The sequence below is a fragment of the Amblyomma americanum genome, chromosome 5, assembly GCF_052857255.1.
Source record: "Amblyomma americanum isolate KBUSLIRL-KWMA chromosome 5, ASM5285725v1, whole genome shotgun sequence".
Lineage (NCBI taxonomy): Eukaryota > Metazoa > Arthropoda > Arachnida > Ixodida > Ixodidae > Amblyomma > Amblyomma americanum.
In genome coordinates this window covers 122,425,224-122,441,374 of record NC_135501.1, presented here as the reverse complement: position 1 = coordinate 122,441,374, position 16,151 = coordinate 122,425,224, and the positions used below count along the sequence as shown (strand labels likewise).

Here is a 16,151-nt window from a genome sequence, read left to right as displayed (position 1 = left end):
GCACCAATGCTCAAAAGGCAGACAGCTTGGGAGGATACGCGTGACCCAGGGCTCACCTTGCACACGGACCCCCAGAGTCCAACAAGGGTGGGCAATAGCGTCAGTAAGGATACATCTCCAGACTTGACATTCTCGAAAAACGCAAAAGGTTTGGAATGGCACAATTCGGATCAAAATTTTGGCAACGACCACTACATAATTTTTTCCATACCGAAAGAAGGCCTTAAAACGCGCAGGGCTCGTGCGCTGGCCGTCGTTGAGTGGGATCGATTTAAATATATCAGGAGGGCTCAGGAACTGGAGCCCATCACAAATATCGAGGAATGGGTGACGGCGCTCAAATCGGACGTTAGAGAGGCGACAAAAACGCTAGAAGGGGATAACGTCCCGGAGATTGCGGACAGCCGTCTTCTGCATATGTGGGAAGCTTAAGCAAAGCATGGAGCGTCGTCTCAAAAAGCAGAAATGGAACCGCAACCTCAGAAGGAGGATTGCAAGACATAATAAGGAAATCGGAGATTATACTTTCAAATCGTGCACACAAAATTGGGACAAGTGTGACGAAATGGAGGGGAGCAAAGATAACGAAGCGCGACTTCTGCCCCAGACAATGGCGCCGGCCGCGGATCCAAAAAGCGCGCGCTAACACGTGACCACAGCGCCTCGGCCAATGAGAGGCTCGGTTATCGGGCGGCGCGCTAGGAGAGAAGGGAAGCCGGAAAGTTCAAAACTTTTCGTTACTTTTGCTTCATTGAGAGGCTTTAAGTGAACTTTGTTAGCCGATTTGTCGGACTATGCACTACATCATTTAATACGTATCATTACTCGCCGATGCACCTTACTACGCATTTCATGGTCGCATTTTATCTTCTCTCCTTTTTAATTGTTTCATTTTACTTTTCCCGCACCACTCCCCTTCCGCCTTTATCTCCCAAATTTCCTTCCTCACGCAGAGCAGCATGCCGGTGATTTTTAAACGTCGGCTAAATTCTGTTTTCTTTTTTCATTAAAGGGTTGCTCTCGTCTTGAGAGTAACACCTGTGGCACCGCTCGCCGAATCACGCGCTCAGAGTGGACAAGGACAAAATAAAAGGTTGCTGACTGGCAAAGCCTCGCTAGCCGACATCATGCCTGCACAGCGTGCCGGGCCCTCGCGGCGAACGATTTGCAATCGAAGGCAAGCAGAGGCTGATCATCCGGCTGATATAGCTCGGAGACAAGCTGCGTTACAGCGAAAACGTGTGGCGACGGCTTACAGCTAATCTGAGGCAAAACTGAAGCGAAATTCGGCCCTAACCTTGCTTAACCATGGTGTAGCCGAGCTTTTCGTTCGTATTACTAGGTTCATCCGGGTCGAACCACAGCTAATGTTAATATGCTGTGAATATGTGAATATGCAGGGCGTGAGCAGTAAAATGCATTGTGGGGAGTCTTTCCTATTCGTTTATATTTCATTTGGCCCTGGCGTCAATCGTGAAGAGAGCAACAGCAAGAAGGGAAGCAAACGGCCAATCAGAGACGAGGCCGATCTAGTCGCCGCTGGCCACCCTCCTGCCGTCGCATGTAGTCCGGCTGTGTCACGCGGGTACACTATTCTAATTCTGAAAGCACAAGAAACATACACTCGCCAAAGAAAAATATTTAACACATGACGTTTCGAGACCCGTACGGGTCCCTTGTTCACAATGAGGATGGGCGAAATGGGCCGCTACTTATAAGCGGACTTGACTGCACAGTGTGACGACCCCCCATAATGCGCAGGTCCACACGGGACGGAGAGGCAAAGAGACACCGTATGGGTCAGTTTAAACAAACAGATATATTCAATAATTTTACATGATTATGATTCAGAGGCTGGGGCGTCCGAGCTTACGTGCCGACGACTTCATGGGGACGATGGAGGGGCTCCGGAGTTGAGCTCGAACGGTTGCTGGCAGAAGCTGCACGCCGTCGGGCTTCGGCGCTGAAGGCACCCTTGGCGAACGATGTCGTCCTGAGCGTCTTTCTTCCGTACTCCTTGTCGATTTTTATATCCTCTTATCCCCACACTCCCTAGGGTGAGGACGCCCACGCCGGAGTGGGAGGGGCCTAGGGCTTTCACTTGGGCGCACAAACACACCACCGCTCGCCCCCCTCACGTGTTGAGTCCGAGGGAAAGAAGGTTGTCGTCGAGGTAGCGTCGGCTGTGGTAGACGGTCTATGGCCCGCTGACGGTTCCCGCGGGTCACCGACCTCCGTTCTCCATCACATGACACTCGCCACTCAAGGCCGGAACGCGAGGTCATTAAAAGGCCGGGAAAGTGGTCCCGTGTCCTGGGATGTGCTCGGGAGGGTTGGTGATGATGCCAGCCGTCTTGTCACGGGGCCAGGCCCGCCGAAACGAGGCCCCTTTGTCCCCGGCACGACCAGGGCAATTGGGGAAGATAGCGCCCGTCTCCCCGCGGCGGCGGCGGCGGCGGCGTTCGACTCGTGCCGACACTATGGAAAGGGGGTCCGGTTGTGCTTAAACCCCTTCGTTTTGGTCGTTCACTCTCAACGAGTATGGCTCGGTAATTGATGATGCCGCTGTCACCTGGGTCGTCTCCGTGCGGTCTATGGCGGCAGGCCCGAAAGCAATCCCACTCAAGTTGCTTGCAGCCATATACAGTAGAAACATGTGTTCTGGCTGCTTCCAAAACGAGACCGGCTGTCGCCGATCTCCTCTCTTCCAGCTGAATTGTTTTCCCTTGAGTGCTTTCGCCGCCACTGAGGGCTCCGTCTACGCCGCGCCGTCGAACGCGGACCCTCGTAGCACACACAAGGAACGTCACAACAGTGAGTGGGCGTAGATATCGGGGAGATTCCCTCTCGTCCTGTTGATACCATTCTTGGTCGTCTGTATGTAAAATGATTCGAGAAGTAATCATAAGTGTGAGGCTCTGGTGAGGCTCATACAAGTGAGGCTCTGGCGACGAATATCTGCCAAATACGGCGTTCGAATTGCGCACGTACGTCCAGCAAGCTGAAACAGGCAGCTGTGTCACGTGAACCACCGCCTAGAGCGCACATGTTACCCCGGCGTTGTATACAAGATCCCCTGCAAGGATTGCGATGTATCATACATTGGCGAGTCAGGCGACTTTAAAAAGAAGAATAAGGGAACACAAGAATGACGTCAAGAAAGGTCGCACTTCCTCCAACGCACTTGCAGAGCATGCCCAAATGATGCAGGCACTCCATTGACTGGGAGAACGCCACAAGGCTTGGACACGAAGAAGCCTTTATCTTCACGATTACTTCTCGAATCATTTTACATACAGACGACCAAGAATTATATCAACAGGACGAGGGGAATCTCCCCGATATCTACGCCCACTCACTGTGCAGTCAAGTCCGCTTATAAGTAGCGGGCCCATTCCGCCCATCCTTACTGTGAACAAGGACCCGTACGGGTCTCGAAACGTGATGTGTTAAATATTTTTTCTTGGCGAGTGTATGTTTCTTGTGCTTCCAATATGCTTCCGTCGCCTCGCAGATAGGATTCTGTCGAACCCTTGATTATTATACTATTCTAATTCGTTGCAGAACCGCCGCCTATAAATTCCTTGCCGAGATTGCACTAGCGTCGCAGGCGAATAAGACGCGTCCCCGTGCTCCATCATTCGACGGCGGCGGTTCTTCTGTGGCCGCGGGACGCACCATGAGCATGTTTGTGCAACGACCAGCGTGGCAGCAGCGACGAATGGCAAAGGACCACATGAAATGGAGAGGAAATGAATCGTTAAAAAAATTTGCTGTGTTCAACCCGGCTGAACCTAGTTCACGAGCGGAAGCTCGATTAAGCATGTCCAGGACACGGTTTGCTGTGGTTTAACGTTTCCCCGCTCTATCCTTCGTCAAAGAGCCCCGCCGACGTTCTTGACCATAAGAATCGTCAGATTCAGTCAGCCGTCTACGATACACAGCTGAAGCGCAGGTTGCAGCGCGCGACTCCTCCATGGCTATCTGCGAATACCAAGCAACACTTCGCTCTTTTTATTATCCTATCTGATGAACGGCGAGTCACGTGGTTCAGCGCAACTGCGGGGTGAGCGTTGAATCACGTTGTTCAACGCAATTGCGAAGGCCAGCGAACGCCGCCGGCTCCGCATGCCGCCGAGGCGCGACGAGTCACATTGTATGACGTGACAGCCACCCCCGCTCTGCCGCTTGAAGGTCATTCGGAGTGACATGAGCTATGACCTTGAGATTTTGCATAAGAGGAGTAGAGCTTCCATTCTAAAAATGCGGTCCCTGCATTGGAAGCGCTTTAGGCCCCTCTTACATGGCAACGCCGCCGTGTCGATCGAAGCCATCTTGTAGTGTCTTCTCAAAGGTCTCTGGTAGTAGCCAGGGGGCGCCCGCGCCGGCTGCGCAAAGCACGGCTGCCACCACGTTCGGCACCCATGGCTGCGTCGCGTGGCCCTGCAGAGGAAGGGGCGCACTTAGTCATGTGCGACTCACCAGAACAAAGCCACAGCTCGGCAAGCTACGATGAGGTGACTTCAGTGCGTGGCAGACTAATGCTGATGCCGTATTTTCGAACATATTTACAGCGAGAGATGTTACTACGGCGTCCCCCGGAATTTACGCGTAAATCCTTGTCCACTTTGAGAGCGAGGGTGCCAGCCGGCGTCATTGAGTGCTGCACGGAAGATCAATTCCGCGCATTATCTGATGTGTGACGTGGCGCGCAGTTCTCTTGCGCGTGTCTTATACATTTCATTAGTGTCATTGTATTTATGGAGCGCGGTTGTCCTCCTTCAGTGCACGCTTTTCCTCATCCATTATTAGTTGTCATTGTATTTTTATTATCCTGTGGTACTTTCGGCCAAACGAGCAGAAGTTATTGTTTCCCCCCTACAAGAATGTCTTCGGGCGCTGCAGGTCTCTGTGATAAATAAATAAATAAATTGAAAAGGCGAATTCGCAGTGCCACGATCGGCCAATGCCCCCTAGACCTAGGGGGATTTTGACCGGCCCTCGTAGCAGAGAGAGGGTGAGGGAAAGCACATAGAAGTTGAAGGGAAGGGAGAGGCTGTGTTAGCTGATAGGCGAGCCCCCCTCCCCCCTTTTTTACACCCTCATTTTCTTAACGTGCACTGACAGCGCACAGTACACCGGCCTCTAGCATTTGGCCTCCATTGAAATGTGAGCGCGGCGGCCGGAATCGAACCCGCGTCTTCCGTGTCAGCAGCCCAGCACGATAAGCACTGAGACACCGCAGCGGTTCAATGAACGTAACAACTACTCAGCGGTTCAGGAACAACTGGGTAGCCGGGCGTATCCCACTGCCGCAGAAAAAAAAAGTAGGGGCCATCCTTCGCTGTTCCAGCCCTCGGGCTACGTAGAAGATGTAGGTTTGCTTTCTTTATGCGCAGGCGCACAAGCGGTATATTGCGTCATTAGAATCAAACACCCATTATTTTTTGCTAGGTAAAACATCAGAAGAGTTTGACCTCCGAAACTCGCCGTTCTTATTACTTATTACTGTGCGTTCACCGCCTGTAAAGTATCTTTAAAGGGGCTCTGAAACGCCTTCCTAGGAGAGCACATTAACTCACTTAATCACTGCACTGTGTTGCCATGGAAACCAGAGCCAAATAATACTCTTCTACACGCAGCGGACGACCCACAATCACGCGTCAAAGTTGGCGAGCCCTTTGCGGCGACTTTTTTCATGCTCGCACCCTCCTCCGTCCCCCGCATCTGCGTAGACAAGGTGAGAGGTGGCCGTTGGTTAGATTCTTTCAGACGTCAGGCAGCTACCGTGGCCGTGGCCAATAAGCCTCTTAGCTCCGGCGGGTCGGGAAGCTTCACTCCCAGAGGGGAGGTCGGCGAAGGAGCGCCTACCTTTCAGCGTGCAAAAAGCGACGAGAGGAGAGGGAAAGGCGCGAAGACGCTGAAATTCAAATTTCAACTACAGGTTATAACTCAGCTTCTACAAAGCGCATTTAAAAAGTCCTTGCTGGACACTATTCGTGAAGCGGCATGCTTCAATATCCCAGACATGCCGCAACTTTATTATAGCCCCCTTCACAGCCCCTTTAATTACTGGGGCTTCTGTGAAGCCGGGTAGTCGCCATGTCCACGGCAATCTCCGAGGCGCGCACGGATGCCGTACCAGGTCGTCGAAAAACGGCGCCACGGCCGAGCCAACCCATCCGAGCGTGTTGCAGAAGCCCATGGCCACCGAGCGCACCACGGTCGGGTACGTCTCGCTCAGCTGGACACGTAGCACAGCGCTGCTCACCGACGTGCCCACTCTTCCCATCGTCAGCAGGCCGAGCCGCACCCACGAGAACTCTGCATGCCGCATGTTCCACCATTTCAATGCGCAGTCTTGCTCCCAGTGGCTGTGGTGATTGACGCATGCGAATGAATATAGCACGACGCCGCAACTTCAACCCAACTATTTAAATGTGCACTAAAGAGGATTTTAAGCTCGTCGTTTTACCACGGCAATTCAACTACACACTGTGAGCACTCTTAGAAACTTCGAATTATTGTCCTGTGCGGCCGAATTCCTTATTAAAACGAATTAAACGTCCCGGCTCCCGCCTTGTTATTTTTTGAACTCACCCCAAAAATGAGTCGGTCATCACGTGTAATGCCTTTCAGCCAGTCGCGTGGCGGCTTCGCTTTTGCTTTTATTTTGTTCTTTATCTTTCAGTTAATAAATAGTTTCAGTCTGAGACAGCATATAGCCGCAATTTAGGCCAACGGAAATAAAAAAAATACTCGTGGACTCTGCTTTACGTATCACTCCGCCGATGGCTGAGCGGCAAGCCGCCACGGGACTGGCTGAAAGGCGCTCCACGCGTTGGCTTACTCTTTCTACTTTCAGAGGAGTTAAACAAAGGCGGGAGCCTGGACGTTTAGTTCGATTTAATAGGAAAATCGGCCTTACAGGACAATAATTCGAAGTTTCAAAGAATGCGTGGAGCGTGTAGATCCATTTCCTGCGGTAAAAAAGACCTCAGAATCCACGTTTGCTCTCTGGCAGCTATACGAAGCCCATGTCCGTGAAAGGGCGTGCGCTTTGTGACGTCTGAGAAATAATTAACGAGTGAAGTGAAGAGAGCCAACAAAAAACGTGGTGCTCCGTGACGACTAAGAAAGAATGAGCGAAGAGGCCCTACCTCTTCGGCCGTTCTTTCTCAGTCGTCACGGACCACCACGTTTTTTGTTGGCTCTCTTCACTAAAAGACCTCACCAGTCGCTTTGGTGGCTGGCTGCTGCGCCTGTTAGAACATTCGTACACCGTCGTGTACAAGTCAGGGCGTCTCCATCAAGACGCTGGCTGCTTGTCTCGCTACACTGTGGTGCCAACTCATATTGGTGAGACTGATACCGTGCCTTGTCTGTTTGTTATGTCTGATCTCAACATCGCCGACGAACAGCGCCCACATTCCTCCTTACGACCCTTCACTGATGTACTCAGCTCAGAAAATCGGAATCCGTCCCTGATTCTTCAGAACGGCATTGTCTACCACCGCTGTCTAGGCCCTGCAGGCCTCCGCCAATGCTTGCCATTCCTCAGCAGCTACGCTCCTCTGTCTTTGAAGAAGTCCACGATCTACCGACAGCCGGAGACCTTGGTGTGTCCCGTAACTTAAGCTCGGGTCCGGCGCTGCTTCTTTTGGCCTGGTTTACATCGTACCGTCAAACGTTATGTCGCCTCTTGTGACCTGTGTCAACGTATGAATAGGCAATCCACATTGCCTGCATGTCTTATGAAACTATTGAGAGAAATCCCTTATCGTCCCGACTCTCTGCATTAGAAATTACTTTAGGGTATATATCTTATGCAGATAGACAGGCAGTTTGCCAAAGTGTTTAGTTTTCAGGTTTGTAATGAACCATGTTTTGTTGGTTAGTGCCATGCCAGCATTCTCCCCTTTCTATGGTGCACTAAATGTCGCGAGACGATTCGGCCACAGGGTCGCGTGCTTTCCGAGCCCAGTGTCTCCGCCGTCTTTCAGCACACCTGCAGTCGCTTCACCTTCGTCAGCCTCTATCTCCATCTTCACGCTGGTAATGCTTTGCTTATTACTACGTCTCGTCCGATAGCGCGAATTTCTAATACGAGCAAGCAATGTTTCTCAGTAAGAACGGCTGGTCTGGCTGTTCTACGAATCAGTGTAAAATTCACCCTCTGGACTAAGTATTTCATCTTTAATGCTAATGGTATACTTTTTTATCTTTTATTAAGGGCTATCTAAGACCAATCAAATTTTATTTCTCGCATCTAAGAGGCCAAAACGCCATAACAGGTTTGACGGGGTATTCGCTCCCTTACAAGGCACACAACGTAAACAAGTAGAATGGGAGTTGGGATGACAAACAACAATGAACAGATTGCATTTCGCGCGACAGATCTACGTATGCGCAAAGTCCTAGCGGCGGCAAATGTAAACTCTGCTGTTTCGTTCCACGCTGCAGCCGTTATTACAGCGCGCTGGTGTGGCCGATTTCTCTAACTGAAAGTAGAAGCTTGTTTTCTTTTTTTAAATGAAATAAAAGTATTGGAGGGGCTTATGTTTTAGCGAGCATCGCAACCGTCTTCTAAGGTAAAAACAGCTGCGCTGCAATTACGAATTACCGAGTGTTGTAATCATGGCCCATTTACGCCTTCCTTCACGGCACGGTCCATGTGTCGCTCGCTGCAAGACGGCTACCACCATTTCCTTATCTCCACTTAAAAACCATACACCGACGCGAACAGAGCATCCGACAGGCGTTTCGAAGCGTTTAGGGGCGTCTTGCGACTATGCGCCCCGCGCGATGTGAGCGAAGGTTGCGCGAATGGCGTCGTGCGGCCTGCGTACACGGGGTGGTCACCTGGTCGCGGAGAAGAGCTACGCGTGTTCGCATGATCAGGACAGAAGGCGCGCCCCACCCGAAGAAGGCAAAGGCAGGGAATGATCATGTGGTCTGCTTAACCACCACTGACTATTAACCGGCAAACAAGCCTTATCTACTGCTATGCAATTTACAAGGTGTTTCATCTAAGATTTGACACAGTTCTTAAAAATAGGCTTTTTGAGTTGGAGGAGCGCTTCTTTCGGCACAGCATTTCAGCGATGTAGTACACCAGAATATAGCTATGACGTGCTGACTAGTAGTCTGGTTAACTAAAATTGAATAGTTAACTTGTAACTATTAGCTTGGCTCCTTGATTATTGAGGGGCCTTTAGCGTGCACCATAATTAATATCCTTATCAGTTTTTAGAATTTCGAAAATGCGGTTACCCTCGGAGGTGTGGCGCAACACATTTTGGCTTCATGGCGCCAAAATACATGCGCTTTCGAGAAGCTTGCAGGCAAAGCAACCTCTCCAGTGCACGTTGCTCGTCGAAATAGCATAAATTTGTTGGGTCACAGTGCCGAAGGTAACTATGTTTTCGAAATTCTAAAAACTGACATGGATATTAACTATGGTGGGCTACATGCCTTTGAATATTTAAGGAGCCTCACAGTAATAGTTAAAAACTCAACTATTCAATATTAGTTAACCGGCCTGCTAGTCAGCACATTCTCACCGTATTCTGATGTACTTTGCCGCTGGCAATGCTACGCCGAATAAAGCACTGTTCTAACTCAAAAAGCGTATTTAAAAATTGTGTAAAGTCATAGGTGCAACACTCTGTATATTCGGCCCGCGGGGTTTGCTCCTAAGCTCTGCAGTGGCGCTCTTGTTACACTAGTAGCATTGCTAACTTTCGGATGGGTGAAGGCGACATTACCTCCCACATTTAATTGATATGGAAAACTGTAGCGTTGCAAAACGAGCCTTCTTGCATGGCCCACAAGCGAGCCCGGTTTCCTTTTTATTCCTGACACATGCTGTAAGCATAGGGAGCCTGCACCAAGCTTCTAAGCCATCAACGGTAGCCGCAGGTACAGGATGTTTCGCGCGTGTTTCCTTTTTGGCGAAATATTTCTTACCAATTCCGTGTTCGAGACATACAGCCCTTCATTAAACATGGCTTGCCGCGATTGGTGCCTAGATGATTGTGTGCAAAATAACTCGAAGCATTGTGAAAAAGACCGTTCGCAGGCCTATTAGCATACCAGTTGGACACCAAATACGAAAGGCTGTAGCCTCGCTGTTTTAGTTGGTACTGTGCACCCGGGTTTCTAAGAATCTGCTCAGTACTGCAGTGATAAGCCCACTGTAAAGAATATTTACAACCAAACAGGGCAGCCAGCTTCTTGCCGCTAACGTCACTGCGATTAAAAAATTGCTGGGGAGAATGCTCACGCCGAAAATGTAAAGACTTCAAAAACTGAATTGCATGTTTTGCGGGTGGGAAATTTTGTTTGTAAAAAGATGGACGCGCTCACACAATGTCCACAGCCGCCGAAAAAGTTTCGTATATAGCAAAAACGCCACATCCACTCCTGCACAGTGTGTGGCTGCACTCTTGCTTAGAAGGAGCGGCGGTTCTGGAAAAAAGGGCAAGATATGGGAGCAGTGTACCCACAACATCGAAAAGAGTTCGTAACACTCCCTCGTTTCTGAGAATGTTGTTGTGTGGTGTTGGGTTTAATGGCGCATAAGCGTTTCAAGCTATCATGCACCAAGCTCAAGGTGTATTTCTAAGAATGTGCATAACATAGCATAACATAAAGTGCACTTCACCGGCCGGCACTATCCAGAGGGCGACCATGGCGACCGCCGAGATGCACATGCTGCCGCAGACGGTGTGGCGGCGGTGGAAGTATTTGATGAGCACCACGTTGACCAGCCTCACCGGGTACTCTGACAAGGCGCCGATGGTGAAGTTCAGGTAGGGGTCGCCGCCCACGCCTGCCGTGGACACAGTGATGTGGTACCACACCAAGATGAAGACCACCCTGTGGGCAGGTATTCGACAGTGAATGCATGCCAACCGGCGCAGTGCAAGGCAGCCACGCAGTTCATTTTCTACTTGCAGTCGAATTGAAAGATCTGAAATGCTGGCCAGTTCATTTGTCTCCGACGGTACCCTTCTCCTCTTGGCGTTGTTGGCGCGCTGAGAGATCGAATGAAGTACGGGAAAAGCAGCCAATCATTCTCCAATGTTATGTGAACATGCTAAGCCTTATTTTATTTTGCCAACTGCGGAAGGAGAAGTTGGCACCTGAGAGTGAGCTTCGCGGCTCCTTTCAGTAAATGTGAGCAAAAGCGCTCACTTTACTCCACGCAGCATATTGTACAGTATCCCACAATGCCACTCTTCAGTAATACTAAATGAGGAATCTGTGGACAAAGGGCCCTAAACACCGGAGTAAGGATCAGCAGGCAACAACAACAAGTAAGTCCAGTAGGATAAGCAATCATAATCGGAATGTAATAAATTCTGCAGCACCGTCGTCTGCTGCAAAACTGCCGCGTGCCTACTTGAGTCCGGCAGCGGCACATTGCAGTGATGTCGCCGATACCGGACATAAGCCTTACAGAAAAGGGAAGCACACAAGCCTTTGTCCCCGTGGCATGGGGTGTGGATCGTCAGCACTATAGCGACCCGCATCGTCTTTACATTTTCCCTCTTCACCCCTCCGCACCCCTAACCTGAACAACAAAAAAAACCCACTCCCTTATGCTCACTACGCGCAGTGCCTCGGTTCTGGCAGTCTTGATGCCATAGGGAGCATAAGAAAGTTCTCGCAAAGCTTCCGCCCTCAACATTTGGTCAAGTTTCACGTGGTACTGTAGGTATTACAGGGCGTACTACGTCCGCCGCTATGGACGAGGATGGCGCTGGTGAACACTCGCAAGGTTCGGTTATAGTACACATTAATACCACCGAAAGAAGAAGACTGGGCCGCTGTCGCCGTATCTCAGTTGGTAGACCACCGGACGCGAAATTCGGAGGTCATGGGTTCGGATCCCACCGGCAGCATGTGGGGTTGTTCGCAGAAAATTGTCACACGATAGCTGTCAATCAAACGTGGTTGAGGTGCCCACGAGACGTCGAGATCTGAGAGCTACTGCGTCCTTTCCTCAGAACACATGCTTTCACATTCCTGCATGTAAGCAGGCAAGTGTCCTCACAGTTAATAGTAATTAGTTAATTTGTAATTGGTTAATTCGCAAGTTAGATATTAGATAATTAGTAATACTAGTGGTTGGGGTAGTATGTCGTAAATGGGAACTCAGTATACGACAGTGCACTGCGCATGCGCAAAGCTCCAGCGGACAACGCACCTGCGCTTCAGCCTACTGCGCATGCGTGTGACGTCATTGAGTGGCGCCGCCACCGTTCGAGAGGAGCGCTCCCCAGGCAATCTTGCCAGACGCCTCCTTAACGCCGATCTGGAAGGATGCTGCCTAAAAGCTCTCCTATGTCTCCAACAGCCAAGCATGCGTGCGTACGTGCGCTGATGAACGTCAGCGAAAGTGTCATGGACTGAACAATTGTGTAGTCTTTAATCAACATCTTCACCACACGTCAGAAAAAAGCAGCAACACTGCGCTAACGGTTTTCGCCTCACCGCACATTTAGGTAAAGTCCCCCCCTCCAACCCCCCAAAATCTTTTTTGTAGCGAAAGCTACACTATGCTAGCCGGAGCGATTTAGCCCGTCTTGACCATCTGCTCCTACTGCGCAGCTGATTTTTGTTTTGTAGCGAAAGCTACAGTACGCTAGCCGGAGCGATTTCGCCCATCTTGGCCATCTGCTCCTGCTGCGCAAGCGCGAGTTTCTCCACAGAAGAACTTTATTTTTCTCCGATGTAGGAGGCCCCCTACTCCCCGCCCCTGGCACGCAGGCTAAAGGGGCGGGGGCCGGGTCTCCGCGACTAAAGACAGGCGAAGTTGCAGTGATTCTTCGCGGTTTCCGTCGCCAGGCGGATGACTTGTTGCTGTTCGGCAGGGGACTCGCTTGCAGCAAGGCCTCCCAGGCATCTCTACTTATAATGTATGCCGAGCGTGACGTCACAACTACGCCGCCGCCGACTGCACCGCCTCGCCCCCTCCGTTGCGCATTGACGCCACGACTGGCTATGCGCCTTACTGCGCATGCGCGTGGGGCCGAATGAATACGGGAGGCGATGCGCTCGGCTGTCAGTTGCAAGCCATGGAAGAAGAGTAGCCTTGCTCGTTGCGGCAGCAACGTAGGCTTCGGGAAATGAACTCGACGGACCTCGAAGTCGTTGCCCGGTCTGTTCGGCACGACTGACAGACCCACAGGGTGACATCAGTTCGGCTGCGTCAGTTAAAAATTCCTTTAGCTACCTATACTGGGCATAGCAGTGCTAAGACACCGGTATTTTTTTTCTTCTGCTTTGTAACCGTTTATCTTTAAATAACGGGCCTTGCAAAGACCAGATGAATCTCATACCATTCAAGCGTTAAATTTATTGTATTTTAAGTCCCCCATTAACAGGTGAAAAACATACTCATTGTCTTGGTCACACTCACAATGCAGGGTCTCTGTGCGGTCAAGTCAACGCAAGAAGGCCCTTCGTGTAAGGTGTTCTCAGCTCTCAGAAATGGCGAATGAGTGTTTCGAAACATCTGCTAAGAAATAATGCGACTGCAACTCGAACTAAATAAATAAGTAAATAACGACTCATTAATTAATGAACGGACGAGCAAACAACTAGAACTTGGCTCCAACCACATCCTATAGCTCCAAGGAGACTGCATAAATTTTAGAAGACGGCACCCTTCACAGTGTACAAATAGAATGAATGCCCACGGTATATTTTTATGGGCTTTTTTTGCCCCTTCTTGAGCTTGTGAGTTCGAAAACAATGAGAAAATCTCCAGGTATCCACTTAAAGACTGCAGTATGCTGAGTTTTGGGAGCCTTTGTAAGTTCTCAAACTGCCATTTACATCAATGCAGTATTCGGCGTTCTTGAAGTCACGTTATCGAAAGACTTTTGCGAGTCCTGCGAGTCACTGAAGCTCACCCAATTTCGCGGATTTTATGCTTCTGTTTTGAGCCCCGCTGGCAGTAAAGCAGCATTAAGCGCAGCAGTTGCTGTATATGCCAGCTGACATACTTTCTGGGCACTCTGCTCAGTAATGACAAGTACGGTAGTAGGAAAGCTCTGTATAGATAAGAGCCACCAGTATATACTTGGATATGAATGGTGTTGCTATCCACTCGTAAATCTTGATTAGTGCGAAGTGTTGAGCGGCAGATGCGAATACCTTTCGCTTTCTCATCCCTCGACGGACAACAGGGCTCTTGGGATCACAAAAGAAAGAGGGTATTTGAGCGTCTCCGTACGAAACCATAGCGCCGGTGTTCTTTGCAGTGCTATTGAATTAGTTTATGTACATTATTTTCCTCTGGCTCAACTATGACACAGCTGCGTGTTGTGCGGGCCACGAGACGAAAAATGTACCGCAAAGTTTGACTCGTTCGCAGCACTTGAAATGGAAGCTGCTGAGCCTTTGCAGCGCAAGGCGAGCTTGAGGTCGATCGCCTTGGAAACACCCAAACATACGCGAAAGCCTCTAGTTGTATGCCACTACTCGTGCCTATCTGAAATACGAGAGAGGACCAGGCAGTATCGGGGCATAATACACGATCATATGATTGATGAGGACGTTCTAGACTTGGAGCAGAAATGAAGCCAACGCTCCCCACGTCGTATTGGCAGCACCAACGTACAGTATGTGCCATATGCTTAGGGAGGACTCGAGAAATGGCTGATAACGTGGAGAAAAGTCGGCTTCACCGCGAAGCGGGAAAAGTGTCGGCGAGCTCGAGAGGAGGAGCCTGAAGCCGAGCTCATGCTTTGCAGTGAACTTTTCTCCGTGTTAATAAGAGCCGGTTTGACCATTTCTCGTGTCACCTCTAAGGACGACATATAGTGTACCTTTGACCTCTGCGTCCCAGTTCATTAGTCGATTTAGGACGGATCCGAGAGAGTGATGCAACTGAACATCCATAAAGGCTGCTCTTGAATAGCGCAACAGAAGGGTGAAAAAATGATTGACCACTGCGAAATGCCTATGCTATTAAGAGCGTTTAGTAACCCTCGGTAGTGGTGCATTTTGATGAGAGTGTTAAGTAGCCCGCTGCAGTAGCCAGTCATGATGTGTGGGATCCGCCCGGAGTTGTGTCACTCACGGTCGCTTATCCATGCATATAAATCCACATAAGACGGGCCTTTGGCGCGGCAGACGCATTGAGGGAAAGGGATCAAGGGTGGAAGGATGGAGAGAAGGAACTTGTGAGGTCACAAGTGCCGTCAATATGCTCGGACCAATACCTGAGTAAAGCAGATATTTGGACGGGTTAGTATGCATTAATTGTAGAGGAACAGTGCAAAAGTGGCGGGACATAGACAAGGCAAGCGCTATGACAATACAAATGAGTTTACTGAAGGTAGATACACAGAGGGAAAGCCAACAAACAAACAGATATTAAAAAGGAATTTGAAAACACAGCCAAAACGATATCTATTAGCCTTGTCTTGTCTATGTGCTGCCGCTGTTGTGCTGCTCCCCTACAATGACCGATCGGTGATTGGCCATCTGGGCAATTAGCGTGGCGCGTTTTTATGACGTCACCTGCTACAAAGACGCCGCATAAGCAGGAAACATGGCCTTAACAGCTACGCTGTAAACGATAGGCCTTCGTGAATATGTTATTCCACGTGGAGGGCAAACTTACTGCTGGAAGCTCAACAGGGCTGTCCTTGTGGCCCAGACTTTCGTTGAGAACAGGTCAGCGACGCTTGCTCTGCCTACGTCGCGAGCCTGTAAAAAGACAGAATATAATAATAATTAAAAATTGGCTTTTGGGGAAAGGAAATGAAGCAGTATCTGCCTCGTATATCGTTGCACACCTGAACCGCGCCGTAAGGGAAGAGATAAAGGAGTGAGTGAAAGAAGAAAGAAAGAGCTGCCGTAGTGAAGAGCTCCGGAATACTTTCGACCACCTGGGGATCTTTAACGTGCACTGACATCGCACAGCACACGGGCGCCTTAGCGTTTTGCCTCCATAACAACGCAGCCGCCGCAGTCGGGTTCGAACCCGGGAACTCCGGATCAGTAGGCGAGCGCCCTAACCAGTGAGCCACCGCGGCGGGTGAAAGAGACGGAAGAAAAACTCGCAAATTTCCCACATCGTCTTGCGCTTTATCTTCGTTCTTTGCTACACCGATATAGCAGCAATACGA

At 50.1% G+C, this 16,151-nt stretch overlaps 1 protein-coding gene across 4 annotated transcripts in view; it reads right to left on the bottom strand.

The window, feature by feature from the left end:
- Positions 1-16,151, bottom strand: part of LOC144132660 (organic cation transporter protein-like) — a 49,428-nt gene that overhangs the window by 13,250 nt on the left and 20,027 nt on the right. For 3 of the 4 annotated variants that reach the window (XM_077665240.1, XM_077665238.1, XM_077665239.1), the window contains 4 exons: positions 15,644-15,729; positions 10,667-10,881; positions 6,143-6,324; positions 4,304-4,443 (listed from right to left, as the gene is read on the bottom strand). In XM_077665240.1, coding sequence (XP_077521366.1) covers positions 4,304-4,443; positions 6,143-6,324; positions 10,667-10,881; positions 15,644-15,729 — 623 coding nt within the window. The remainder of the gene's footprint in view (positions 1-4,303; positions 4,444-6,142; positions 6,325-10,666; positions 10,882-15,643; positions 15,730-16,151) is intronic. The other variant, XM_077665241.1, reaches the window with a different exon arrangement.